At 44.4% G+C, this 26025-nt stretch overlaps 2 protein-coding genes across 5 annotated transcripts in view; one reads left to right on the forward strand and one right to left on the reverse strand.

The window, feature by feature from the left end:
- LOC119382677 (E3 ubiquitin-protein ligase SH3RF3-like) overlaps positions 1 to 14984 on the reverse strand; it is a 62606-nt gene extending 47622 nt beyond the window's left edge. The window contains exons 1-7 of the mRNA XM_049412288.1: positions 14533 to 14984; positions 13690 to 13877; positions 11980 to 12293; positions 8061 to 8274; positions 5952 to 6047; positions 5484 to 5524; positions 5309 to 5400 (exon numbers count right to left, since the gene is read on the reverse strand). Coding sequence (XP_049268245.1) covers positions 5309 to 5400; positions 5484 to 5524; positions 5952 to 6047; positions 8061 to 8274; positions 11980 to 12293; positions 13690 to 13854 — 922 coding nt within the window. The 5' untranslated portion in view covers positions 13855 to 13877; positions 14533 to 14984. The remainder of the gene's footprint in view (positions 1 to 5308; positions 5401 to 5483; positions 5525 to 5951; positions 6048 to 8060; positions 8275 to 11979; positions 12294 to 13689; positions 13878 to 14532) is intronic.
- An 88-nt stretch (positions 14985 to 15072) lies between these two features.
- The window catches only part of LOC119382678 (FHF complex subunit HOOK interacting protein 1B), a 43444-nt gene continuing 32491 nt past the window's right edge, over positions 15073 to 26025 (forward strand). For 2 of the 4 annotated variants that reach the window (XM_037650478.2, XM_037650479.2), the window contains exons 1-5: positions 15085 to 15252; positions 15696 to 15840; positions 19449 to 19704; positions 20441 to 20652; positions 24733 to 24883. In XM_037650478.2, coding sequence (XP_037506406.1) covers positions 15713 to 15840; positions 19449 to 19704; positions 20441 to 20652; positions 24733 to 24883 — 747 coding nt within the window. In that variant the 5' untranslated portion in view covers positions 15085 to 15252; positions 15696 to 15712. Of the gene's footprint in view, positions 15253 to 15695; positions 15841 to 19448; positions 19705 to 20440; positions 20653 to 22110; positions 22198 to 24732; positions 24884 to 26025 lie in introns of all 4 variants that reach the window. The other 2 variants (XM_037650476.2, XM_037650477.2) reach the window with 2 other exon arrangements.

The following is a 26025-nucleotide window of genomic DNA, read 5'->3' on the forward strand; positions in this document are numbered from 1 at the left end:
TCGCCTGTATGTTTAAATTCGTGCCTCTTTCGATCATTCCTCTTGCTTGGCATATGCTGGCATATGCCACACTTTGGGGATACAGTGAAAGCTCATTAATTCGACTCTCGTTAATTAGGAAAATCGGTTAATTCGGACACGTCATCTGGTCCCTGTAAATATACGCATCACTCTATGAGACTGGGCACTCGTTATTTCGGACAGACTTGACCGCAAATCGGATAATTCGGCGACTTTCGGGCCGCTGGCGAGACTCGAAAACGAAAAAAGAACAATTCGGAACAGAAGTGAAGCTCAAACGCAGCATCGCCATGGACATCAATTGTCGACTTGGCTTGACTCGAGACTGGTTGAACGCCTTTTCTTCGCGTGTGTTGTTGGCAGTGCCATTTTATTGCTTTGTTCCCGTTGGTGTGCTGCATCGTTGAACGTAGTCTTATCAAGGAACGATTCAGTCCAGCTCCTTTAGCTTGATTATTGCTGGTGCTTTTGTGCTGACTTTTGTGCCGATGGCAACGCCGGCGAAGTGGCCCTAGTACGAGGCGAAGGACTACACCACCAAAGTAGAAATTTTGCGTGCCCTGAAAAATGGGCTCTGCCGACAAGAAGTTGCTCCTGTGCCATGACGTCGGCAAACAATACGACGCGAGTCTCCTGAGCACAGTTAGCATTCTTGCGTATGTGTGGCAGAACGCGCCTGCACACACCATTACCAACTGTTTCAGGCACAGTGGCTTTGTTGTACCCGACTCCAGTGATGCCGAAGTGTCGCCGGACGATGGTGCCGACGATGGGCAGGATTTCGGAAGCGTTATGCCTGATGCAGTGACACTAGAGGATTATATCGGCATTGATGATGTCGTTGCCACTGCCGGCTGTCTGACTGATGAGCAAATCGTCAAGGAAGGGATGCATGGCAACGAATCCGAGAACGAAGAGCCTGAAGAGGAGCAGCCACACCATGAGCCACACGGGCCCCCTCGCACTGTGAAGGAAGTCGCGGAGGCCCTCGTCGTCCTTGAAGAATTTTGTTTTGGCACTGCAGACAGCATGCGAGCTGCTGAGCACCTTGAAGGGCTCAGAAAAATTGTGTCCACGCGAATTTCTGCTCGAAAACAGACACGCATCTGCGATTACTTTGTAAAGTAAAGGTACTATGTTGAAAAAACTCTTGCATTTATTGTGTTTATTTCAACCATTCGATAATTCGAACATACGGTTAATTCGGACATTTTTTCCGGTCCCTAGAAATACGAATTAACGAGCTTTTACTGTACGTGGAATTTTTTTCATGTGCCGATGTCTCCCGTTTCTTTTTTCTTTCTAAACTGGAGCGCCGGCTTTCGCTTCCGCATCCAAGCGGGCGCGCGGTGCGCCTAGTTTTGGTTTCGTCCTTCGGGTGGTTATCGCTTCTCGTGTCCGCAAAGATGATGGCTCTCTGGTTTCTAATCTCTCAAACGGTGACCGCGTGTTACTCTCTCGTTTATTGCTCCTCGAGGCGCGATTACATCTGTTTATGTGCAGCGCTAAATTACACAAACGATGCTGCCGTGGTTGCGTTTTCTGTTTTGGGGACTCGGAAAAACCAACTCTGTCTCGTTGACGATAAGACAAAGGATTACTATAGCTTTTTCACTCGTTTTGCATTCCGGACGGGCGCACAACCATACAGTTTTCTTCCGTGCATTCACACACGCAGTTCGCTTACACTATGGAAGTGTGCACCGGTTGCTCTGCTGCTAGTGAGTCAAGCGGCGATTCTTCCGATTTTTGTATGTCTGTGAGCTATGTTTAACTCAACGCACAACTTTTCATTATAAAAAATCATATAAGTGTTTTTTTTAGGATTTTGCTTGATGTTACTCACAAAGAAACCATGAGTATATAACAACAAAAATTATTTTTTTGTCACTTCACAGTTACGCAAAGAAATTTTAGACTATCTTTTTCTTAAATAGAATCGTCTGAAGAATTTAATTCAGCAATAAAAAATTACACATTTTTGGAGTGCATTTCACAAAAAAACTTGACCCTCAAAGCGTTAAAGGGGTACTGACAGAAAATTTCACGGCTGAGATAGCCTGCAGGATTGATTCTCGTGAAGTGAAGATGTGTATATCATCTACCAAATATGAATAGCGAATACAGTTTGGAAGGTAATTTTTATGAATTCTGAAATTTGCGTGCCCGTTCCAGCGCTATACGCCTCACCTCGCAACACTGACATTGAGCAAAGTGGCCTGAAGGGGACCCCAAACTTTCGCAGCTTCACCACTGCGGCTGAGCTCCGAGATGCCCAGCTAAATCATGACGTCATAGACGCCATTGCACTTTTGCAGTGCTTGCGCCAGCAGGCCACTATTTGGCAGCTGCTCGCGAGTCCATGCCCACGGCAAACGTCTGGAATCCTCAAGAAAGTCTTTGCCACCAGGTGACGATGACGGCAACGGCATCACGCTGCACATGCCGCATGCAAAAGAATGCAACCAGATGATGCATGGAGCAGCGAAGTGCATCACAGGGGTGTGCCGTTTCACACGCTAGAGGATGTCAGTTGCACACGGTGGCTTGCAGTTCTTCGAGCCCCCCCCCCCCCCCAACTGAAACTGAGACCGGTCAGTAATAAACGAACCGTAATTAATTATCTGTTGCGCGCTGCAGCAAGCGATGTGCCGTGTTACGACTAATAAGCCTCCAGCAACATATTGCAGAAAAAAAAAAAAAAACGCCACACCAAAATTCTTAATATGCATAGTATTTACATTAGCCGAGAAAAAGTACCTATCGTTCGAGCGAAAACAAGATACTAGTACAACTGTTTTTCAAGGTGAAGGGCAGGTACACTGCGGTTCTGTGAGCAGAGCTTACACTTTTCTTGGGTAGCAACCGAATATAGAATCTTCGCACTTAAATAAACCACTGGGAAAATCAGGAAACAGTGCTCCACACACAACTTGCGCAGACAGCTGTATACGACAAAGATAAAAATTTTATCCTAAGAGCAAACTATCACAATCATCAATGACCTAAGGAGAAGCTTTCTTTTTTTTCTACTATTCAGTCACAGCTGCTCCTACTGCTGGTCTGTAATAGAGTACAGGCGCTGCGCGAAGCGCCGACAACGCCGCCTGTCACCACGGCTCGGAAGCATAGGCAGGCTCGGGCGATCAGTGTTCCCATGAGCATCAATGCGAGTGCTGTGGTTGCTGTGATAGTTGCGTCTTCCATCGCAATTTAACGCTTCTGTCAGCTTTCAGCAATACCCAGAAACAACTGCTGCGTAGTTGGCTGCTCGAACACATACAAAAACTCGCCAGGAACACACTTCAACAACAACAAGTTTCCGGTGCTCCTTCACGAGCAAGAGCGACGGCGGCACTGTATTGCCGCTATTCGACATAGAAGGTAAGCAACCGCACTTTGTTTGCGGCAGTGTTAGAATGATTACAGTGTTTTTATTTCTCCATTTAGGTTGCTACGCCTTTAGTGAACACCCCAATAGTAGTAGGTCGCCTCGTCCAAATTCTGGAAGCTACAATGCACATCAGGTTGTTGTTACTCATGAGATGCGATGCCTCTCTATGAAAAAAAAAAAAAAAAAAGAATGATGGAAAGCGCAAAGCCAGACCATGCAGAGTAAAGCTATGAAGAAGTAATTGCACTTAGACGCTTTAAAGGACTCCGTGTTAAAAAGCAGGCTGCAGCGCCTTCAGAAAAGCACCGCTTGAATCACACATGTGCTGCACGGAATCGGCTGCATGCTCAACCTATCGATCGCACTGGCATGCGATCTTCGGTGCAGAATGTTCACTGTGCACTCGCCTCAGCTATCTGCATATTAACATGGCATCTGTGAGAATTGAAGGCATTGGACAGGACATTAAACCTCGTTTTGAATGCCTCTTAACATGACTTCATGGTATTAGGAAACGCCGAACTTTAAGCCTCCAATATATGCCACTAATGCGTATCCACTTTACAAAAGTTGTGTAATGCGTGGCGTTGATTCTGAAGCCTTCAAGTTTTTTCTTTTCTTTATTCTTGGTAGTGGTGCTAGCTACTGATGTTCTTTTTTCTTTTGCATGTTACTGGCAAATATATGTTCATGTTGATTCATTTTAGTGTTGTGTCTCCTTTGAAAATTATTGCGATGAAGCACGTGGTTTACAAGCAATATGCATTTATGACCACTCTTCGCACTTGCTTTCAAACTGTCAATATTGCAAATATGTACTTTTAACTAATTGCTTGCTTCTTCCACTTCTTTGTAACCTTATGGACCTTTTACAGAGGATGGGAGCCCCTGGGAGCCTACAAAGAACACCAGAATCTGCCGCCAGCATTTACTGATTGCGAAAGATCCAATAAACCCAACTGACGTAATTATTGCCAGAGTCCTATATGTGCTATTTTTTCAAGTTTAGAGTGCTGGTTTGGAAATTTTACCAACGCTGACATTTCACGTGTCCGCACCTGTACAAATTATTCGCCAGCATGACAGTACTCCCTCAAAGTCTACTATAAAACACACGGCATGTAAGTGAAGCTAGTGTGTCAATAGAAAAAGATGGTTCACGCGTCAAGAAATGAAGCCATTAGTGGTCGGGGTGTTATAAAGAAAGTGGCGTATTTAAGATGAGTGCCGCTTCGTAGGGAAGCTTGTTGATGCTCGTCTGTGCATGGCCGCCGAGATTGCGCACCAGATATCAGAGGCCATGGTCTGTCACAAACACTTGGCATGTATGGTGACAATGTCATGCCATAAAGCTGTGAAGTCAGACGCATGTCCACTATTATAAGGTGCGGTTCCTTTGCGCACACTGTGACCGCAGAAGTAATTATTTGGGACGCGCATAAGTGGCAAATCGCACGCACGCACATCACCCATGCTTGAAGTGAAAGCAGACACCTCCGGCACGAAGCCCGCCTGCAGTTCCAACAGCTGCCACTACTCAGCTTTGGGTGGCGCCCCTATAGGCGCTGCGCACCGCCTATAGCTACACAGTACGCATGAGCACACACACGAATGCATGATTTGTTTACCATACATGCTGCCGTACATAGTTTTAAATTCCCTTGTTTCAGAGCGAGAAAAGGAAAAGAAAGAAAAAGCCTTGTTTCATGAGCGGTTTGTGCTCTTCAGCTGCTACGAAACCAATATTAAAATGCTACCAGCCACCAACAAAATTGTTGGGATGTTATGACACAGTTTGTGGACTGCTGGTCAGCTAAGACAGCTGCTACAATCTACCAGAGAATGTACACAAGTCTAAAGCCAAACCTTCTACATGATCAAAAACGAACTTGCCCGACGGAGTGCTGCCAGCTGGAATGACTGTTTGGCTTGGTGCTTCGGAATTGGGAGTTGGGGGGGCAACTCTAGAAGGGCCCACTTGAACACTGCAGGGGTGGTGTCAAAGATTAAAAATTCACGAGTGCACCCGATCTTAAAGAAGAATCACATCAGTACAATCGTGACTTACTTGTTAGAAAGCTTCATTAGTGCCTTTCCAGCGGCATTCATCTGCATATGCGTACAAAGAAACAACAGCAATCATTGTACTAGTCAAACCAGCATTCACATTCCTTTCCTGATAAACCGAGTGCATAACAAGGCCAATCGCTAGACTAAATGATGAGGGCTACAACTTATAATCTTGTACCAAAATCTGAGCCCAAGCAAAGTGGTGGTAAACACAATAACTTTTGTATGTTTAAGTATAAAAATGCAGGTCACCGTAATGCGGGCATGTAGGCAAGCAAAAAAGGAGGGCAGTAAACACAGTCCTAACACACTATTTCTTACAAAACATTCGTGTTTGTCTAAAATATCTTCGTGGATGATTTCGCATGTGAGACAGATGTTTGAAATATACAATTGTAAATGGCACATGCAGGCACCGAGAAAGCCTGAAGTACAAAGCACGGCACCAATACATGCTGCAACTCACCTCAACAAACGATATTGGGAAGATACCAATTCGGTCGCCCAGTTTTCCTTCAGCCCAATTTTCGTCCACCCTCCGAATCACCGTAATCACATCACCCTGGAAGGCATTCCAAAAGCATTAGGTTATGAAAAATCCCTTGTTACAAAGGCACAAGGAAGACAATCATGCCAGGTAGCATTGGTTACTAGTAGGGGTGTGCAAATATTCGAAATTTCGAATATTTTTCGAACAGTGTTTGCTATTGGATTCGATTCGCACTGGAATTTTATTATTTGAACTATTCGAACTTCCCAAAAACAAATACAGTCAACGTCCGACTGAAAGTGCCCCCTTCAAATTTTCAGTATGCTTCACCTCATAACACTCTTGTATTGCGGCAAAGCTGCCTTTCAAGCTCCGTTACGGTCGAACATAGCCAAGACACCACGTCCGATTAGAAGTTGTGCCTAAATTTCAATATGCTTCACCTCATCATACCCCGGTATTGCGGCAAAGCTACCTTTCAAGCTTCGTTACGGTCGAACTTTGGAAAGACACAGTCAACGTCCGATTGGAAGTGGTCCCTAAATTTTCAATATGCTTCACCTCATCACACCCCGGTATTGCGGCAAAGCTGCCTTTCGAGCTCCGTTACGGTCGAACTTTGCCAAGAGAAAACGTCCGATTGGAAGTGGTCCCTAGATTTTCAATATGCTTCACCTCATCACACCCCGGTATTGCGGCAAAGCTGCCTTTCAAGCTCCGCTACGGTCGCAAATGTACTAACTCGAGAAAACGCTGGATCCAACATGGAGATGAAAGATCTGGCAGAGTTGGCGGCTCAATTAATGCTGTTTTGGACTTGAAATTTGGGCAAGAAGTTCGAAAAATAGGACGCCGAAGCTTTTTAGCATCCAGAATTTCAGATGTTTATATATCGATGTCTACGAGGCAGATTTGGAACTCCGGACTTGAAGGGAGCACACCCTTGTCCGCCACATCAGTTGGGCTTCCACAGAAGTTGAAAGAGGAGGAGAGGCTCAGGAAATGGCATCTTTGCCTATCACGTGTAAAGTGTTGTTGGCAACACTTTGGTTGCACCAAATCATGTGTACATAAATAGAATTCGGCCTCTACATTGCCTCATTCTTGATAAGACAACTATGAAACACCACCCCGCCAGTGCTTCATCAACCTAGCAAAAAAAAAAACACTTTCATGTTGCTATCTCATTAGAGTATGCTTAGGAATCCTCTCTAACTTTTTTTCTGCAGTTTCGCTTCGAAGTATACGAAAAATATTCTAGAAATATTCGAGAAATATTCGAAAAATATTCGACTCGCACTCACACTTCAATATTCGAATTCGCTTCGCACCCAAAATTTTGCTATTTGCACAGCTCTAGTTACTAGTATACAACAAGAAATTGCATCCTTAGAATGGTAACTACACCACTCAGTAAAACGCAACCAATAAACTACGGTGTATAATGTAGCACTAAGTCTCCTCTTTTGGAAAGGCTGAACATCAGTGGGATGCAATGCGTGTGAAATTTCAAGGATAGTTATAGCTATCTACGGCACAGAGTCAACAGATTACGTAATTAGCAATGTTGACACTTACAATTCTAAATTCTAGGTTTTGAAAATTTCCTAGAAAACATTATGATTACTACGGTAATCACAATCACTTTACAAGTCGACAGATTATGTAACTGGCCTTGTCGGCACTCACAGTCCTGAACATAGCCTTGTTTGTTCTTATCAATGATGAATACTTTCTGCAAAACATTTAAGATTCCTAGAAGAACTACGATCATTGTACCAGGGAAAAGGAACTTAAGGGCTCGTTTTCCTTTGTTAGACACAACCTTAATGATTACCAATAGACAATCAAGCCAAGGAAAGTATAGGGGACGTTATTTGTAGTAATTATGATATAAATTTCAAGAAATTAAAGTGGACAAAAAGACAACTGGCCGCCGGCAGGGACCGAACCTGCAACCTTCGAATAACGCATCCGATGCTCTACCAATTATGCTACGGCGGCGGTAGTTCTTTTTTTTGCCTGCCACTCCCAGGTTTGTATGATGAGCAGGCAGCTAGCACGAACAGGGAAGGAGAGGCAGACCTTGAGGAACGTCAGGCAATCCTTCTCGTCATTGTCACCCATGCGGAAGTCGTAGAGAGCCTTGCACTGAGGGATATGAGAAGGCAGGGGCACCACCACTTGGACATAGCTGGCTGGCACAAAGCCTTGCTTGCCGCCCAGCTCTCCATGGAACCAGTTCTGATCCACTCGCTTGCGCAGGACTATGATGTCCCCCTTTCGGAATGCCAAGTCCCTGCAAGAGCACAGTGTTACACAAATTGTCATATGCTGCGACAAACAGGCATGGCACAATAGCCATTTCAAGTATAAAAAAAAAAACTAGAGGAAGTGGAGGTGTTGTAAAGAAGCAATGCCTCTAATTATCCTGAGAGACTGCAGCGGTGGTGTTCTATGCTGGGCATGAGAGTGCAGGATAGATTCTCAGAATAGAATGAAAAAGTCACAGTTTCGCTGCAAGGGCGAAGCAATGTATGCGATAGCAAGAAAAGTGGCCCGTGATGGACGCGCTGCTACGCTGCAGAGACATCTGCCCCCCAGACAGCGGAAAGGCAAGATTCTCCCAGCGCAAATTTTAGAAGAAGCGAGCGAGCTGGCTGACGACTTTTAAATGCGCCCGTTGCGCACCTCGCGCCATCTCGCTGATAATGAAGAAACGCTTAAAAGCGCCTGCCGTCTCTGAGTCCTGCCGGCGGTAAAGGGTGTGTATATAACGCTCGTCGTTAGCTGCGAGCTGGCCGACGGCTTTTAAATGCACCCGTTGCGCTCCTCGCGCCATCTCGCCGGTAATGAAGAAATGCTTATAAGCGCCTGCCATCTCAGTGTCCTGCCAGCAGTAAAGGGTGTGTATATAACGCTCGCCGTTAGCTACCTGAAGGATCTGCGCTTTGTGGCGTAGTGGTTATCGCCCCGCACTGCGGAGCAAGAGGTCACTGGTTCGATTTCACGCTTCGGAAGCATTTTTATGAATTATTTTTCTTGGGACTTATATATATATATGCAGTGCACGATGGTGGCAATGACGACGGCGAAAACCAGCCGAGACTGTCCATATAATTGCTATCGCAATAAAAGTGCATGCGTACCAAGCTTGGCTACTTGTTAAAAGAACCTTACGAAGTCAATATTAATTCAGAGCCCTCCACCGTGACATCCCTCTTAGCTCAACATGCATTTTCAGGATCTTAAACCGCACAATTCAACATTTCCTTCCTTATCATGTTTTTCCGCTACATTAATACCTCGTTAACTCATAGTAGTAAAAATAAGGAAAAATTTCTAGATAAGTAAAGTTGCGAAAATTCCATTGAGAAATCCAGTTCTATCTAAAAACGTTATCACTACAGACCAGTTTCTTAACAGGAGGGCCTAACTGGCTCTCTGTAAAGGTTTTAAAGAAAAATAATGACATACCAGAGGTATCAACGAGCAGTGTTTTTCGGCATTGCCTTATTATTTATTGCAGCAATGCCAACTAGGCTGGTCTGCTTCTCAGTAACACTTGCACCTAGCAAAGCTTTCTCGAGTTGCTTAACACATCGCATGTGGCGATCGTCCACGCCGCTGCACTCAACTTTATTTCGCATCAAACAAAGAATGTTTCTTGTTTGGCTGATGTCGTCACCCCTTGAGTAGCCGCATAGACACTGCCGCGATCACCGTGCGTGAAGCCACATTGTTTCGTTAAGAAAACGGTCAAACCAGCCGATGCTGCAGGTGAGATCAGTGTAGCCCACCGCTAAGTCCAAAGAATCAGCCTTCTCTGTCAATGTTGTGACTGGAAGGGGCTCCTCTCACACGATGCAAACACAATCAGCGCCGTTTCGACGTCCGGAAACTTCGAGCCTCGAATCCGCTTCTTTGATTAGGGCTACCTTTCTTTGCAGCATCAGTGACTTGCTTTGCTTTGGCAGCGTTATCCTCACCACATCACACAGCTGACGAAAAAATTCACGTGACGTGCCATGCATAAATAAAATACTGAAATTGCATCTCTGACGGCAAACAAAACAAAACGATGCGTACGAACTGTGTTATTTTGCAGGGCCTGCCTCTGCGCACGTCTATAGACCTACTCCATGTTTGTAAACAGGGGTAAGTGGCGTCGAAATACTGAGGCGCTTGTAGCGACATCGCGGCCTTCGCCCAGCCTAAAGCTCACTATCTCCCTCTATGAGCACGTAACAACTGGCACAGCAGCTGCAAAGCTGCCTCAAACACCGCGAGTCGGGGCACCTGCCGCGTGTTTACAAGGGGCAGCCAGGCGGCCGCAACAGAGGAAGTTCTCGTGGCCCCAACAAGAACACTGAAATTAACATATAAAAAATATGTTGATGTGCAACTCTACCTCTGATAACCTCACCATAACATCAGGTATCTTTGACGCCACGAATGAGACTGATTCGCAAAATGCCATCGACGTTGCTGTAGTCTGGCTCATACGTGTGCATTTCAATTTGTTTACTAATGCAAGAACGGACCTCCTAGCCCCACAAGACGCTCTTGCTGCGGTATGAAAATGCGCGGAGTAAAATATTACGCACAGCTCGGTCCATAATTGTTACAGTAAATCCTCGCACATAAACAAATTTGCCGGGTTAGTTACTCATTCAAACGTGAAGGGCGATCTCGGTGACACTTTAATCAGTGATACAGCTGCGATAACGTATTAAAGAATTACCACATGCCATGGATAAGGCTGCTACATATCTGTCATGTTCACTATGGCAAACCTGACAGATATTTTGATATGCAACCGCGAATCACTGCTCTGCCCGTACACTGAAGTTGAGACCACAAAGGCCTGCAGCCCGCAAACAGACTCTGAACATTTCACGCTTGCAGTTTCGCTGTTGAGTCTGAAAGGCATGGAAATGTCATAATGCGTATCGCAGCCAGAACAGCTGCGTCTAATGCACTTGTGTTGCGTGTGTCATCGCAGCCGCGTACAACTTGGAAAATAATAGCCGAAGTCGTGCTTTCATTCGCTGCTGCATTAATGAACCAAGCCACACCTTTAGTCCACGTGCCTACTACAAAATCCTTGACCCCTCTGACTTCCACATTTTTCAATCGTGATGAATTCTCGCATATTACAAAGCTATCCAACAGCTTACGTATCTGTGCTCTGAGGTAAACACGCTTGCAATGTGGCTCCACACAAGGCTTATGCCAAAAAATGCTGTGCGGGACATTACAATGGCACACTGTTGACAAAGTCAATCATTTTCGCTAGGTAAAGCGAGCCGCACAAACCGCTCAATTTCTGTCACATAACCTATGAGCCGGCGTCGCAGACAACTTCTCATGTTTAACAGCTGTGACCAATTTCTTGCGATGGTCTTCGTAAAAAGAAAGCGGACAGAAGTTTATTCCACCTCTTTTGTGCCTTCCTGCGTAAGTAACCGCAATGCAGCACGTCGGTACACTGTTTTTTCTTCATTGCACGATGGCAAACAGTGCACGCACCAGCGAAAACACGGCAGCAGCTGTGGCAGCACAGCTGCTTTTGCCTACCGCGCGAAGCTGAACACCCGGCGACAGCGCCACATGAAGTGACACAGGGTTGCTTGACAAAGTTGATATGCCGCTAGGTTCCAACTTCACATTCGGGAAGTCGTAAGCACGGCAGCCTCGCGCGAACCTTGTGAAACGTATGAAATTTTCCCGCTAGTATATTGTGAAACGGTTCGGCGGCGAAGTTTTTGTTGCACTCTCAGTCAAGATTTCGAGATACCCGAAAGTGGGCACGGAAATACTTCAAGGGCAATAAATACATTGAACCTATGGGAAATTGTTCGGTACTGTGGAAAACTTCGACTTAGCCAATTTTTTTAGATATGAGAGTTCGAGTTAACGAGGTATTACTGTACTTCACAAAATGAGGTTGGGCACACCCCACTCTACGCCTGTTCCCGAGAGTGTCTTAACAGGCACTCACCCCGGGTCCTTGGCATCGTAGGAGTAGAGGGCTTTGGCACAGGGCATCTGCGGCACCAGTTGCTTGACAAGAGTGCGCACCCCATCCCCACGACCAGAGGTGGTGTCCCCCCGTGGCCCAGCCGATGAAGGCTGACTGGCCAGAAGGGGCCTCGCATGGCCGATGAGGGAGGAACTGCCCAGAAGGGCACCCGACGGGGACCGGCTCCCACCACTGCTGCCACCACCACCACCACGCCGTGGATTGTTCTTGATGCCCTCCAGTAGACGGACCAAAAGAATATTGAGCGGGAGCTCGTCGACCGAGCATTCCACCTGCAATGAAAGATAATATATAATAATTGTTGGGGTTTTGCGTCCCAAAACCACAATATGATTATGAGGGACGCCACAGGGTAGGGCTCCAAAAATTTTGACCATCTGGTGTTTTTTAACGTGCGTATAAATCTAAGTACATGGGCCTCAAAGCATTTTGCCTTCATCGATAAACAGCCGCCACGGCCACAAAAGTACCAATCACACCAACATTTCGAATTTCAGATGCTTGCATTGTTGGGTACTCTTGCATACGTAAGTAATTCTGACAGAGTATTTGTGGCGATCACTGCCTTGATATTAGTCTGCTCATCCCTCTACCAAACTGCTGGCTCTGGGATTCAAGCATATAATTTTTAATTATGTGTTGTTGAACTCTCCCAAAAGTTATACGATGCTAATCCTGTTCCTGTAGTAGCCCTACAACCATGAATAGCAAAGCTGCCAAACCAATCAATGTACAATGCTTCTATGCTGCCTCTGATTAAAGTTAACCTTAATCTCATAGAGATGCATGAACAAATATATTGCTAATATGCTCATAGAACACAGTGCACCTGTTATATGCAACAAGTTACAAAGCTTACAACTAAATTTCCGTATGTATCAAACGTCATAATGTTCAAAATACTTGAACTTTCCTTCCCTGATTATGCATTCTATAAATCAATTGGCACTCCAGAAGAGAGAACATAAGCTGGCTGTTACGACGAATAAACGGGTGTATTGGATTAGTATTTTTCTGGCGTGAAAGGCACAAATATGGCAACAGGCAGAAAGGAAATACACACAGTGTGTGCGTCTCCCTTTTGTCTGTTGCCATATTTGGGCCTTTAACGTCGGAACAGGTCGGAGGGCATGGTAATGTAGACACCGTTTCCTAATCTCATCTTAGCGCATTACTCTATCTAATCCTCTGTCAACTTCAAGTGTATGCCTTCCCTGACCAACCATTTTGTTACTCAATGGCGGGTTAACTGTTCTAAAAACTTAACAGCCGTGCCAACTATATGTTTTCCACTTAGTACAAAGCTGTCACGGTACCATAATTCTCCTCAATCAATATGAATGAAACATGGACTGTTAAGAAAAAAAAGCAAGTATAAATTTGGACACCTTGTAGCATGCTCATACTGGAGCACACCAAAAGCCCGAGGAAAGTGGAAAAGACAGCATAGTATTCTTAGTCACCACACTTTCGCTTTTCATGTTTTTGTGCAAATACTAGTTACAATGTTTTGCTGTTCCCACACACAATCGTGAGACTCAAGCTGTAGCTACACGAAGCCCAGTAAGATAAACTAAAAATCAACAAACTAAACAGGCGTGCCACATAAACAGAAAAAAGCCTCCTGGAATTTTGAAGCCTGTGAAATAAGCTGTGACACGGACTCACCAGTATCCGGCATTCTGGACAACGTAGCTCCTTGTGGGAGTGAACGATCTCGTCCAGGCAGCGCCTGCAGAAAGTGTGCTGGCAAGGAAGTACCTTGCTTGTGCTGTCCAGCTGCTCAAGACAGACAGAACACTCGAGCAGGTCCGTCAGGAACGCTTCATCCATAACGATGCTTCACCACACCTGGGCTGCTGCAAGTCAAGAAAAACAATGAGCTGTTATTAAGACGAGCTGTCCTTGCATTCATAAAGCGGAAAACATTTAGCTCTTTCAGAAGTTAAAACAGAAAGGCAATGAAGCACGTGTAGAATTACTACTATAAACATCTCTTCCGCGCTGCTAACAGAGGAACGCGCGCATCCTACCGAATCATGTGATGTTATAAACAGAACCCCGTGTGCACGTTATCTTACTTCGCCGAGGGTGTGTACAGTCAACTTATTGTCACGTCAAATGTGACAGCTTCCGGATCGCAAGCGACGAGCGGACCCTCGCATTTGCATAATTGGTCGCATTCTTTGCGAACAGTGTGAGGCCACACAGCCGTTGCGCGTCGCCGCAAACCGATACGGGTGGAAACAGAAGAAGTGACCGCATTTACAAGCTTACACGGAGCTCAGTTACCATACGATTTTAATAAGCAGCTAACACTACACGCAAAACTTCCAGCCGCAAATTACAGGTAGGCCTATCGGGAGCCTCAGGTGCGATCAATAAACGCAACAAAAAGAATGTAGTCCACTTTCCTAGCGACCGCCGCGTTGTCCCACACGAATGAAATCACCCGCAATTTTACAAGAGATACATAAGTGGCAGTATGGAGGTTGGGAAGCTCCCACTCACCTTTAAACATGATCGTGCTCTTTGACCGCAGAGCTATCTCCATCCTTTTTTTTTTTTTTCCTTCACATACCGCGATCAATGCAGCAACGAACACTCGACGATATGTGGAGTCCACATCACTAATGAATACGACGACCACAGGACCACAGCTCACAGGTCGATCTCACAGCGGGCTGTACGCTTCCACGAAAAAAATTAACGCCAGTCAGGCAGGAACTACCACAACCATCCGGAGGCCTCTGCCCACATTTTGGACTTGCCGAGCGGAGACCCCACACACAGTACTGCTCACACTACCAACGCCTTTACACTACTGACACTACTACAACGAAACAAGTTCCAAAGGCCGCGATAGCTAACTTTCACTACAGCCGAGAACTAGATAAAAAGGGCGCGAAAGTATCATCCACCGTAGCGAACGGTTTTAGATTCCCGTATTACCGCAATTTTTAGACAAGCGAATGAGAAATGCACGAGCGGATGTGATGTCAGTGATGTCTAAGAGGCGCGGGGGTGGCGAGGGTAGACCATTTCCGGCTCATGGTTTATCATGGCGAAGGAGTCGTGATGGGTGTCCGTTATTGAACTCATTGAACTTCTCTTTTTCGTGGATACGTTTCTTTAACCTTATTTAGACCCATATTGTCGCATGTCGCTGGAAACGGACAGACCATGTAACGATACTCAGCCGGTGCTGTGCTTCGACCGTGCTGCCAGCTTGTAAGCTTTGGACATTTTTTATTTCTCTCAAGAACGGTCCATGTATCGGGGTCTCAGTCCCAGGTGGTTGCTAAAACACGGCGTCATTAGTACGAGCATGCATTGTTGAACCTTGCAGCCTTTCTCAGTAGACACTACGACCCTTGATCTATGCGTTGCTACAGTTTATTCATTCATATACTTCGAGTCGTGCAGTTTCTGTCTGCACTTAAAAGGTTAGCTAGGCACTTTCTCATAAGAGCGGGTGCGCAGGTGTGGACAAATCTTTACGTCTCGGGGAACTGGGCTGTCGTTTAGATGTACAAACGTACTACTGTTGCCATTCGAGGGAACCCTCTTCGCACGTTCCGAATCGTGTAATCGACATAAACGCGTGATTTTGTTTAAGGCAACACGAAACTGAAGGTTCGGAATGCGCTTATTTATTTTCGCTTCGACAACAGCTGCGTGAAGCGCCGTCATGAGCTGGTTGCGAGCGAGCCTGCGTCGAAGCAGGCCACCCATACTACGCAATGTGGAGCCCGAGACTGTCATCGAGGCATTCAGGATGCACTGGCTTCGAGCCCTGGAAGTCATCGAGAAGTCGAGGTAGGTCAACGCGACGTCACCTTCTGCGGCTCCGTAAAACAAGATTTCGCATTTTTTACGATTGCAAAGTGAGCGCTGTTACTCGCACGTTCTGATGAACTTTAAACTTCGCTATCCCTGTTATCCAGCAGAATAGGCAGTGACCCCTCATGTTGCATTTGAAAGCTATTCAGTGAAGCCATTTAACGTATTGTAACGATCGCTCACAATCCGCTCTAAAGCAGCGTTGACCTTGTTTCGGAGTTGACACTTCAGTTTATATGACATGGTTAACACATAAATCGCTAAACGCAGACATTGGGAACGTTTTGAGTGCTCACAACACGGACTCAACGGACCCTGTGTGTTGCCTTACCTTGTTATAACCTTGGTTCAAGTAATGTCACATGTCCCTCCTTTTATTTCGCTGGGACTTGTACCGTCGTATGCCGTTATATATCGCACATGTAATTTATCTAGGCAGTGGAATCCGTACATCTGTCCATATAGCAAAATTCGAATCTTGACTTAATATCTGAGTGTTGTAAGTGCTGGAATGGTTACAGAAACATCAAGTTTCTTGTTTGCAGACATAAAAAATGCTTGAACAGGGTGTGTAACTGGAGCCAGCGTTTTGACAAGAGGTCTTCTTCAAGACAGCAACCATAGGCGGAGAGTATTTCAGCCATTTAAAGTTCGGCACATGGGCCAGTGAAAAGTCAAACATTCAATGGAAAAATGCCCCTCAAACAGATTTTTACGTGCAGAATATGTTGTGCTGATGAACAACTGAAGCGACGACTTAAGCTATGACAAATTAAAAAAATTCACCGGCAATTACGATACTGCCTAATTCGCTGAGCGCAGCCTTGTGTTCGGGCAACGCCAGCTGTGTTTGAAGTTTTGACTATCCGCAGTTGTAGCAATGTAACATTCGTTACATATTGCCACAGAAACTGCCAGCGCTCGAGTGCTACGCACACTATATACTCTGCATTGCAGCTGTCGCGAACCAAGAGAAACGCCCACAGCCCCGTTACGACAAGCGAAGCCAGCCGCAGTGCACGTGCCAGCCCTGCATGCGCACGAGCGACAGAGGAAGAAAGCGAGGTTAGAGGCCAGTATCTCGTGATATCGACAGACTCCACGTTCGCTCTCTTTCGTTCGCGCTCGCGCTATCGGTTACGCCGCCGACGCCAACGGCGATGCCGCTCAACGCAGAACGGACGCCTAAGAGCTGCGCTCTAATTGTTTTGAACCCCGTAGTGAATGGTTTTGAGAACACAAAAATGATACTGAGAATACAAAGCAATCCCGACACAGTCAGTCAGTGAACGCTTTTGCACAAACTTACTCGCCAATAAAAAAACGGGTAATTTCTTGGTTGCCTACATATTGGTACCCTTCGACATGCCTGCTTATAAAAGTGCCGAGAAAAGATTGTACGCAGTTTTGATTTATCAGTAAAGGGTTTTACTAAAAGTTCGGCCACCAATGAGCAACTCCATTACTCGTCCAGATTCATAACCGCAGCTTCGCACAAGGTGTAGTGGTAGCAAATGGTATTTGCTACCATCTCAGAATTACTTTCGGCCATCTTGAATTGAACTCACTGGCATATAATTAAAGCTTCCCGTGATAGCGTTAGCCTACTCTCTCCTGTGTGGCGCATGTTTTAACAAAATAAAGCCTAACCACACGCATTGCGTGAATCGATTTTACGCGACGCAGTCAACGAGTCAACGAAAAAGGTCGCCTACGCGATTTTTTTCGCTTCGAGCCAAAAGTTACGAGGTGGATCGACGTCTTTGTGTAAACTGAAAAATAAATCTAGGGTCTTCCACTTACATATCTTCATTATGATAACGTGGGCCCCTAAGAGACTAAAGTTACATTAAATTCTTAAATTTGGAAGTTGGACTCCTCTCTCACTCTATTTGTCTCTCTCTCTCTCTCTCTCTCTCTCTCTCTATATATATATATATATATATATATATATATATATATATAGAGAGAGAGAGAGAGAGAGAGAGAGAGAGAGAGAGAGAAATGTGGAAGAGCAAGTCGGGCCCCCGCCCCCTCCGGTAAAATGAAAACTCTCCGCCTATGACAGCAACCAAGCAAACATTGAGGCCTTGAAGAAGACAAGACCACTTGTCGAAACGTTGGCTTCAGCGACACCTCCTGTTCAAGGATTTTTCATCTCTTCAAGCCTTTATTTTCTTGTGAACTTCTGCCTTGTTAGTCTACAGACAAAATTATATTTGCTTATAGGCCCTCAGGAGTCCTACAAAGACCAAAGGCAGCACAGAGAGACGGCTTTAGATGAGACAGCTGGTGATGATAATCGTCCATCAAAGGCACAAACAATGAAACATTCTAAGGCACTGGCAACAGCATGTCAGCCTGAAGTCACATCTGCTGCTTTGATTTGAAAGCAAGGTGCAGGGTTAATTGATTTGAAACCATCACTTGAGCGTCTTAACTTTATCATAGTGTTAACTAATTGATTTTGGCATGCACTGTTGTCTATTTCATTGATTTGTTGTACATACTGTTACTAGTGCCGATAAAACACTGAACACATAACCACGACAGATTGTATATAAAATGCTTTTGCTTTTTATGACCAGAGCATGATGTCTAAATTGCCTATGCTAGCTGTGCATCAAAAGCAGTTAAGAACAAACACGCCTTATGAGGTCTTCATGGCAACCTCTTCGGATAACCATTAAAGTTAAAGTGAAAGTTGGACAGGAAAGGTTCCAGAGTCACCTAACCTTGGTACAGCTCTCTGCAATTCAGTAGAGCAAAATACTTCCATGAATACATGCTGAGGTACCATTTCCAGAAGTGCAGTCACCTGTGAATACCTCCAGTGTGACCTAGTGCACACCATTCATGCACTCTCTGCAAGTGTGCATGCATTTGTACATAATGTCTGGCTAGCACATAGTATTCTTGTTATTTTGTATCATATAAAGTTGTGTAGGAGAGTACATGTATGCTGAGGTAGGTCACGTGCTTTGGAGGATAATGTGAACGCGTATTCTGTGTACATTTTTATCATGATTAGGAGGTAATCAAGCATGACAATAATTTTATGAACTAAAGCTTACAATTCGAAGTTCCAGCTCTGAAACAAAAGCAGGTATCACACTTCTGTCTACTTACCGCATTTATTAAGACATTTAAAACTGCCATTAAACGTCGTCAAGATACGAATGGATCTTTTGCAACATAGAGTAGTAATTTTACCTGAAGTGTAAACTGACACTAGATTTACCCGGGCTATTTCAATGCTCGCTGGCATCTGTGTGTTACGTATTTCATTTCTTATTTACTGATTTGATAATTATGTGCAAAAGGCATTCTGATGGCAATAGTCTAAGTTATGCTTGTAATAGTTTATAGCATTTACGATTTTCATGTACACATACAGCTAGTTTCCTTCAAGTTGGTTCACTAATATTTACATACATTTCTGTATCTCACAAATACTATTTGAATGGTACAACAGAAACTAACCTTCACTCTTCCCACAGTTATATTTTTGCTCAGGATATTCTGCATGTAGCTGTGGACCAGTGATAAGCATGCTAAGACAAGTTTTTTCTGCACCTTTGCAGTGGCAGCAATGTCATGCCTACGGCCGATGACATCACTGGTGTGCTCAACCATTTGGACCAGATGGTTAACTTTCTAATTGATGAGGCCACTAGTGCCGAAGCATCCATACCCAATGGAGGCATGTCCCCATCATCTGTGGGTCCCATACTGGACTACATGCTCATGGAAGGTGTCCTGGATCGGCTGTTCCAGTGGTCCCTGTACACTGGGGAGTTCCTGTCGAACCTCAAGTTGGAGCAGCTGAGGATATACGAGGTGTGAAATTCGAGCACACTCCCTGTCTTTTCTTTTTTCTCGAACTGTCAGGCCTGAATGAATGAGGTATAGCTTACTATGGTTTTATCAATCAGCTGCCTGCTCCTAGGAAAAGTTGCACACTATGTGGCGCCATTCGGGTAAAAAGGATTCTCTACACTAGCCGCCACAGCCTGGAGTGGCACTGGCTAACACTACGCAGGTTACACATAGATCAACGTGTAAACAAGGCACTAACACATAAGAGACATACAAGTGCTGACTTTCTACTGATTTTATTTGTCAGATGGCACTCCACCTGACAAGTACTTTTTGTGTTTACTTCAGTAACGATTGTTGGCAGGCTAATTGGTGATGCATAACTTCCTTCCAACTTTGATCTGGAAGTGGATGACATGGTAGCTCACATGATTTTGGAGTTTTTTTTTTCCTTGTTTTTCTTGTGTGTGTGTTTTTCCTGGTTTTTTTTTCTTCGGTTCTTTTTGGTGATATCTTGTTAATATTGATGAGGTTTCCCATAAATATGTGAGCTGAAGCAAATAAGCTGTTAGTTGAAGGCAGCATTCTGTCCCATGTTCTTTCTGGTCTTCGTGTTTCATGTTCATGCTGTTATTCTTATGAAGTTGTATTTACTTAAAGTATCGATTCGGAAGAACACAGAAAAGAAATTCAGTAATTTGGGAATGTTTTCCTAAAGAGCAATTTCAAAGGTAAAGGGTCAAATTGGTGTGCACAGGTTCTTGTGAGCCACTCCCATCACGAGCTGCTGCTGCAGCAGCCGTTCCTGCGGCCTCTGCTGCACCTGCTGGCTTCGTGCGCCGAGTGTGCCCCGCTTGAGGTCGAGAAGCGTTTGGTGGTGTTGCTCAACACGCTCTGCGTCAGTCTGTCCCAGCATCCGGACCTTCTCGAGGTCTTCTTCAGTGCCAGCTCCAACCAAGGACCTGCAAGGTGTGCCTCCTCTTCTTCCCTTTCTTTCATTTTTTTTGTGGGGATAGGCTAGTGTCTCTCTTTTGTCCCACATGCAAGCCGTGTAGCCTACTTTTTCCCGAAACTCCTGTTGCCATAGTTGTGAATTTGTTGGGCACACTGTCTGATTATGATAGCAGGGTCTAGAATCAAGGTGCGTGGAACTTGATAAAGAAGCTCAGAAACAGATGGAAGGCTAGTTTTTAGCGCAAATACGTTTCAACTATTTACATTTTAGCACGAGAATACTTATTTAAAAACTCATTGTGAGCATGTGCAGTGAGCAGGAGGAAGTACTACTGCGCGCCTACTGTTTTCAGGCAAGTGCTTGTGCAGTACTCATGTATTCAAATGCAACATCAATTTTTTAGTATAATGACTTCTGTGCGCAATTGCTCGAAATAACCATGTCATGTTGCGAAGAAGCCAGTCTCTAAAGATAATGTTGGCTCTGAACTAGGCGTTCGAGTCGAAATTACGCCGATATGACCCAAACTGAAGATGGTAGAAACAAAAACAATATGCATTACTTAGCCCTAAGTTGTCCTATTTCAATTCGTGAGTGCTGTGCATGCTTGGAACAGTGCAGCTTTGATTATGGAAACACTGAGGAAGGCTTTAGGTACTGTAGGATACTAGTATTTCATTCTTCGGTACGAATTTTAAGTGCTGTTGAAACACTAAGGAAGGTCGTAGGTACTATTAGATGCTAGTATTACATAAATAATGCCGATAAGACACTTTACAAGTATTGGCCCTTCCACTTTGCACAGTTTATTTCGGTAGTTCATACTAACTCATTAATAATTTGGCCTAATTGAAGTTGCTTCGCAGTTGACTCGCAGGTGGCCTTCAACAGTAAAGAGGTTTAGATTAGGGGACGCAAGCCATCTGCACCTCCTAACCTAAAACTCTCTATTTAGTGTTATTTATCTTGCCCATGGGACGTATGTATTAGAGTGAGTTTACAGGCAATTGCCTTGGGAGCAAGACACTTCGAAAAAAATTTTTTTCGCAAGCTGTAAACATCTGGTGAACGGTTGCTAGGCTCGAACAGTTTGTATGAAACAATGCTTAAACGTTTTCATTATATTCATAAAAGGAAACGTTGTGTTGAAGGTAAAATTCCACATTTTACACATTACTGTTGTGCAGTGACGATTTAAGCATTTTTCAGGAAGTGCATTCTCGCATATTTTTTTGCTCGTATGTTTAAAGAGGGCTGTATAATTTTTTGTGTGTGTGCACATAAGTTGGTTAATGGACAGTGCTTTTTTCCACCAGTTCTGATTATCATTTTACACGGTCGTGTCTGCCCCATTTCCTTTTTCGCGACATTGTCAACAGCATTGACTTTGACAGTTTCAAGTCCCACGGGGATAAGGGTCACCCTTTTCTTTTGTGTGGGCTTTCTTTCTTTCATGGTTTCCGTCATCATAGTTCGACTCTGCGATTCCACTTTTGCACGACCGGCGAGTGTTTCGACAACTTGCCCTCTTCAATGCCCACAGGAACTCCTACAGGGGGGTAAGGTCGCTCGCCAGAGCAGCAATACCATGTTCTGTCTGGGTTTCAAGCCATGCCGTGTTGCTTTGTTTGTTGCAAGAATTGTCACTTCGTGCTTTTCGGAGTGCCAGCACCGGGTGCAGAGGCTTTATCTTGTGTATTGTCCTTCCGATAAAGTATTTGTTCAGAAGGGTTTGTAGCAGCATTGTGTCCTTGTCAACAAGGTGTTTCTTCAGATTTGCCTGTGTCTGTGGGCTTTACTGCAAAGCATCGTTATTAGGACCTTCCTTTCACTTTATCCATTGTGTTGGTGCCCTATTGTCCAGCTTTTCGCTCATTGCAATTGGGTTTTTATTTGTTAAAATTTTCAGTTTTGTTTTAGAAGTCCTTGTGTACATTGAAAAAAGTAAAAAGGCAATTTTTTTACATGTCTGCCCTTTCTGTCATGGCACTATGTACAAAATTGCGACGTTGGAGTCGTTTTTATAAATTTGAGCATGCATTTCTTAGTTACATTTAAAAGTTGATACTCTATACTGCACAGAGTCTTGCTCCAGTGATCTTTTTCAGCACATTCAAATGATTCATGCGACTTTAGGCTCATAGTTCTTTTTAACAGCAGAGCTGTTTAAGCCAGCCAGGATCTGTCCAACGTGAACAAAAAAACCTCAGGCGGGTATGTGCCACAGGCATTGGGCGAGCCCCACCACCGAGTGCAGTAGGTGCAAGCGTTACTCTGCTCGGCAAAGTGGAGAGGAGGAAGGAAAGGAGGAGAGGAGACCAGAAGCAAAGAGGAGAAAGAGAAAAAATAAAGAAAACAAAATTTATTTGCGAGGAAAAACTGTGTCGGTCGAGTACAAAAGCACTATCACTATCATGAGCTCAATAACACGGCCGGCAAGCGCTCTCTTCAGCCGCTTCATCTTCTGCTTCGCTCCCAGAACACATGAAAGACAGAGAGAAATAAAAGGAATAAAAAGACATAAAAAGATAGAAAGACATTGACGATAGAGATAGAAAGAAACAAACACAAAAAAAGAGGTAGAAAAAACAGAGAGCAAGACAGAAAAAGAAAGAGAGAGAGAAAGAAAGAAAAAGATACAAAGAAGAGACGCAAGAAACAGAGAGAAAGAAAGAAAGAAAAATAGAGAAACAAGGAAGGCTGCCCAGCTCTGCTCTTCCTTCAGGCTTGGCACCACTAGTGCAAAGCTGCCATAATTTTTTTTATGTGTTGATAGTCATAATACATCATCAAATGCTCCAAGACCAACTCTGTTTCGCTGCATTCTGAACGGTTGGGGAATCTGTGTTTGGTTTCCATTAGGTTATTTGGACATCTGTTAACTTTTCGCAAAGGGAGATTTCCAAGGCCCTTCTCATTCTAAAGGGAGTGTGTGGTCAGCTTCAGGTCTCAAGGTTGATCATAGCTAAGAACACTTTATGATGGGCTGCTGAAATAGCTACCGAGTACAACCTGAAGGTTTCTGTCTAGTCCTGTGACAGGAATGATTTTGTGCTGCCTAATAGGGAAATTGCAGCTGATAGTATCCGGTATTGAACCTGCAACCTTCTTTGTTGAAGGTTTGTAGCAGCAGCACAGTGTTTAAAGTAAGCCATTGTCTGCGGGTGATGTACATATTCAGTGTGTCCTGCAACCAATTCATTTGTATTCGCCCCTTGCTGCCTGAATGTGCAGCATGATTGTTGGCAACGCTTGTAGGCTCTTAATAGGTTTTGCAGTTTTCTCTTTTTCTGCTTTAGAGGGATTGCCATGTTATTGTGTTAGAAATAATTGACCTTGTATGAGTTGCTTTTAACAAACATAACCAAAGTAATGCCCCTTGAAATTGTTGGTTCACAATTAAAAAGAATGTGTTATGCATACCTGAAATGTATGTATACGTAGTGTACAATGTCACAATGTTCTGTTATGTAGTGTGCAATGTCACAAGTGGTCTCTGTCCACATGGCGATTAATTTCTTGTTCTTGTGCCATGTTTTAAGCATTTCACATTCTTTGAGTGTATTAGACTTCTTATACTCACTGTGTAGGACTTATTTTTTGTATTAAATATCTGTAGAGCACTGAGTAATCCGTGATCTCATAGTAGTATATTGGCTGAGCTAGACAATGTTAAACTTGACATCTAAGAGGAGAGAGCTTTGTAAAAGTTCTGCATTTACTGATGCTTTGCAAAAGAATCAGACAGGTTACATGTGGTATGTAGAGTAACTACGCATGCGCGAATTTTGTGAAGTGTGGCCACTTGATGCAGTTGTACACTAGATGTTGTGATGGCCATGTAATTATGTCAGCATAGTTGGTAAGTAGAGGGACTCAGCATCAGAAATGGGAAGGCTGTCTGGATGGGTAATGGGTAACCTAAAATTTACAAGCCTTCCTATGGCCTTCTTGTAGGGGTTGAGCGAGTTAGTGTGATAATCTGGCAACCAGCAACTGCAGGTGTCTTGCTGAGATTAAAAACATTTTGTTGCAGTAGTGAAGGAGAGTGTTGTACGAAGATGTTACAACACCATCTGGAACCGTTATTGCAGGTTTCTCATCTTCTCCCTGCTGATTCCGTTTGTGCATCGAGAAGGTGCCATTGGCCAGCAGGCCCGAGATGCACTGCTGCTGTGCATGGCACTGTCACAGAAAAATGAAAGCATTGGTCTCTACATTGCAGAGAACTCAAACTTCTGCCCGGTAAGCAGGATTAGTGATCGATTGAGAACTAAGGCGTGTTTGTAAGGGCAGCGAAGCTTTCCTACAGCGAAGGCCAACACCGTCTTATATCAGAGGAAACGCAGGAATGAAAGTGTTTGATTGCGAGAATAAATTTTTATTCTTGCACATTCTTCATGCAGAATTTGAAGCAGAGGATAAGTGATAATGCACTGCCCATGGGAATAGTAAACATTGCACATTCTGTGTTGTATGCTTTAATTTGCCAATCGAGACACATTGTTTGTTTTAGCGCAATAGCATTAAATGGCCCGTTTCACAGAAATTCCGGTAACGGTGACGGCGACTGCATCATTGGTTGTGAGTGAAAAATCAGCGTTGTCCGTGAGCAAAAATTCAAGGTAGATGTAGATAAAGAAAAAATAGAAAATCTTCGGTTCGAGTGGAACTGGGGATTCTAACCTGCAACCCCTTGATCCGTGGCGCGATGCGTTTCACCGCTAAGCCACCACACATACATCCTCTAGCATACTAATAGCGAGCTATTTATGTACACCATTTACCCTTAGTGATACATGCATCTCGAAGTTGCTTCAGTGTGGCAGAGGCTTGACTATCACCCACGAGATGGTGCAAAGGGCCCATGGCCGCGCTTGCCCACCTTGTTTCGTTGTGCTGCATGCATGGATATAGGAGCCTGAGGGCATCTGCACTGTGGCTTTCCTTGCAGCACGGTTTAGGTGTCGGCTGAGAAGCGAAGCCAGGCTAGGGATTGGGAAGACCATACGAACACAGTCCCATTACACTACCGTGTTCTACTCTTGACAGCACAGCTGAAGCGTCCTTCAAGTTTTTCTTTTATGTTACTTGTGTAGCATGTTCAGTTAGTAATGAAATAATATTGATAGGAGTTGACACAGTAAAACAAAGATGGGACTAAGCTAGAAGATAGACACAGCAGTGACCTGCAAGAAACCATCCATCGTCTTGCTTCACCCGATGCTTTTGGACTGTGTTTGACTCCAACTTATACCAATTACCGTATTTACACGATTATAGGTCGACTGGAATGTAGGTCGATCTCCCTAAAATCGCACGGCAAAAAAAAAAAAAAAAAAAAAAGAAGAAGAGGAAGAGGGAGCACATCTGAAAGGAAAGTTGTT

Source organism: Rhipicephalus sanguineus, chromosome 2, assembly GCF_013339695.2.
Source record: "Rhipicephalus sanguineus isolate Rsan-2018 chromosome 2, BIME_Rsan_1.4, whole genome shotgun sequence".
NCBI lineage: Eukaryota > Metazoa > Arthropoda > Arachnida > Ixodida > Ixodidae > Rhipicephalus > Rhipicephalus sanguineus.